This window comes from Pterocles gutturalis, unplaced genomic scaffold (genome assembly GCF_000699245.1).
Source record: "Pterocles gutturalis isolate BGI_N339 unplaced genomic scaffold, ASM69924v1 scaffold49627, whole genome shotgun sequence".
Classification (NCBI taxonomy): domain Eukaryota; kingdom Metazoa; phylum Chordata; class Aves; order Pterocliformes; family Pteroclidae; genus Pterocles; species Pterocles gutturalis.
The window spans coordinates 1-2794 of NW_010117366.1; the positions used below are offsets into that span (position 1 = coordinate 1).

Genomic DNA, 2794 nt, shown 5'->3' on the forward strand with positions numbered 1-2794 from the left:
CTGCCAAAGAATGTGTACTGGGTTATTTGGCTTTTCCTTGGAAAAAATAATGCATGGTTGTGCATATTGTAATTTAAATCTACTTATAGATTTAAATAAAATTATTTTCAAATATATCTGTAAAATTGGGTCTGACATCTTCAGCTGAGTTGCACGACGCTGAAGTCAAGAGTCTAATTATTTTATTTTTTTAGAGTGACGCTTCATTTCATCTTTTCTGGAATGGAGATTTCTTCTCACCAGTTTCACCTCTTGCAGCAACTAAATGAGCAGCGCAGGCAAGATTTATTCTGTGACTGCAATATCCTGGTTGAGGGAAAGGTCTTTAAAGCGCACCGCAATGTGCTGTTTGCCAGCAGCGGCTATTTCAAAATGCTCCTTTCACAGAGCTCGAAGGAGACGACTCAGCCGACGACAGCTACTTTCCAGGCGTTTTCTCCTGACACATTTACAGTTATTCTAGATTTTGTGTATTCCGGCAAACTGTCTCTCACTGGTCAGAATGTTATTGAAGTCATGTCAGCTGCTAGCTACCTGCAGATGACCGATGTTATCAGTGTGTGTAAAACGTTCATTAAGTCCTCGCTGGACATCAGTGAGAAGGAGAAGGATCGCTACTTCAGTCTGTCGGACAAAGATGTAAACTCAAACGGCGTGGACCGATCCTGCTTGTACAGCAGTGTCTGGAGGGCAGAAAGCAGCCCCCCGCGTTCGCACTTAAGTCCAGATCAAGGGACATGTATGATGGGTGGAAACACTTGGAGCAATTTCAGCTATTATCCGCCTTCTCAGAGAAATGCTCAGCAGCAGCTGTCTAAACACGAGCAAAGGCAGGATTCCGTAAAGAAATCCCGGCACCTGGGACTGCAGCAACCTTCTGACATTCCTCACTATAAATCAAGCAAACTGGAGGACAGGGCTGCCGAGCCTGCTGGCCACATTGCTCAGTCTGAGGAGCAAGTTCAGATTGAAACAGAAGTTGAATCTCCTCACGTGGGATACCCGTACGGCCAAGGGTCTGATGTGATACCGAGAAGCTTGGCTGTGTCACAGCAGGAGCATGAATCACCCCGCTCTTCTACGAAATCAAAGTCTTCAAAAGCAGACGAGCCGTACACGAGCATGCCCTCAATTCTTGGTGTCATGGGAAGCTGGGCTGAAGGTAAGAGTTAGTTTTTAACGCTGGAGGTACACAGTTGTCTGTGAATCATCTGTTCTGTCCGTGAGGAGATGTTCTTTATTGAACAGGCGCCAAAACCACATCTGTATTGTCCAGAAATGTACGTTTAAAAAGTTTAACTCTTTTTTTTAAATAATTGTGAATGATTGAAGTACCTGGTTTATTAAAACTAGCCAGTCAAAATACGTAATCTTTAGTGTCTCTACAGCTTCATCTTGCAAATTTAAGTCATTATCTTTTTAAACTCATTTTAATATAGCTAATGGTCCATTCCTTTTCCTGCGTTGCACTCCTGTGTAATTTACAGGTAAACACAAGATCTTTGTGGTGAGAAGACCTATTATAATATTTTTTCAATGAAATTGATTTTCTATTCTGCCCACAGAATGCATTTTCCTAGAGCATGACATGACTAGATATGCTATAACTTAATTTATTTTTTTTAATCCCATTATTTTCTAACAGATGATCTGCCCAGGATGAGGTTCAAGTGCCCGTTCTGCACTCACGTGGTGAAAAGAAAAGCAGACCTAAAGCGTCACCTTCGCTGCCATACAGGAGAGCGCCCTTACCCTTGTGAGGCCTGTGGGAAACGGTTTAGCAGGCTAGATCACCTAAGTAGCCATTTTCGAACAGTATGTACTTTTAGTAACTGCATGATTTGTTGAATGTGTAAATCTGTCTCAGCATAATTAAACACAGTACAAGTGTATCTGGTTGATACATTCACTCCCGTAAAAGAAGAGTTAATAGAAAATTAATCTGGTTTTTTTGAAGTTGATTTGAAGCATAATTTGTATGAAAGAGGATGAATTTATTTGTCAGTTGTAGGCTCACGAAGGTACCGCTTTCTAGAGCTTAAGTGGTAATTACAGCACCTGTGGTGGTCTCATTTTTAACGTTTGATGACTGTCTCAAAATGAGTTAATGCTCCCATTTGACGCTACTCCAGCCCTACTTTTTGTCATCTTAAAAACCACTTATTTGTGGATACATTATCAAACTTATTCATTTCAATTTTCCCAGATTCATCAGGCCTGTAAGCCTATCTGCAGAAAGTGTAAACGCCACGTGACTGAGCTAACAGGACAAGTGGTCCAGGAGGGGACAAGACGTTACAGACTCTGTAACGAGTGTCTGGCTGAAGCTGGCATAGACAGTATTCGCATTGACTTGGAAGCAGAAGCACCCCTTGAATTTCCACAAGATGGGGATAAGGATTCCCGGTGGCACTATGGGGAAGACAACAGATCTGATGTGGAGATTGTGGAGGATGGGTCAACCGACTTGGTCATTCAGCAAGTTGATGACAGTGAGGATGAAGCAGACGAAAAGGAAGTAAAACCAAATATTAGGTAGTTGCAAGACAAGAACTGGGAATTCCATGTAAGAGGGAGAATGTACTGTCCTGACCGTGAGCCCTCCACCAGCCTGTTGTTTATCGTACAGAGACATACTGGTTTCTCATAAACAGGTCCAGACTTGCATGTATTTATGGACATGCCATTCAGTCCGTTCTGAGTTCTGTTATCAGGATACCCATACTTTGCTTCATTAGAAATAATCCATCCTTACATGAAACTATGGATGAACAAGGAAACTGAAGTACTACAT

General features: G+C 42.0%; 1 protein-coding gene across 2 annotated transcripts; it reads left to right on the forward strand.

The window, feature by feature from the left end:
* The first annotated feature begins 222 nt into the window (after window positions 1-222).
* LOC104458555 (zinc finger and BTB domain-containing protein 8A-like) lies at window positions 223-2564 on the forward strand. Of its 2 annotated transcripts, none has more exons than XM_010075754.1 (3): window positions 223-1162; window positions 1646-1815; window positions 2207-2564. In XM_010075754.1, exons 1-3 carry the CDS (start codon window positions 223-225, stop codon window positions 2537-2539), a joined length of 1443 nt encoding a protein of 480 aa, XP_010074056.1. In that variant the 3' UTR covers window positions 2540-2564. The 2 variants fall into 2 exon arrangements, with proteins under 2 accessions (XP_010074056.1, XP_010074058.1); XM_010075756.1 differs by having other exon boundaries at window positions 223-1037; window positions 1638-1815; window positions 2207-2554.
* The last annotated feature ends 230 nt before the right edge of the window (window positions 2565-2794 follow it).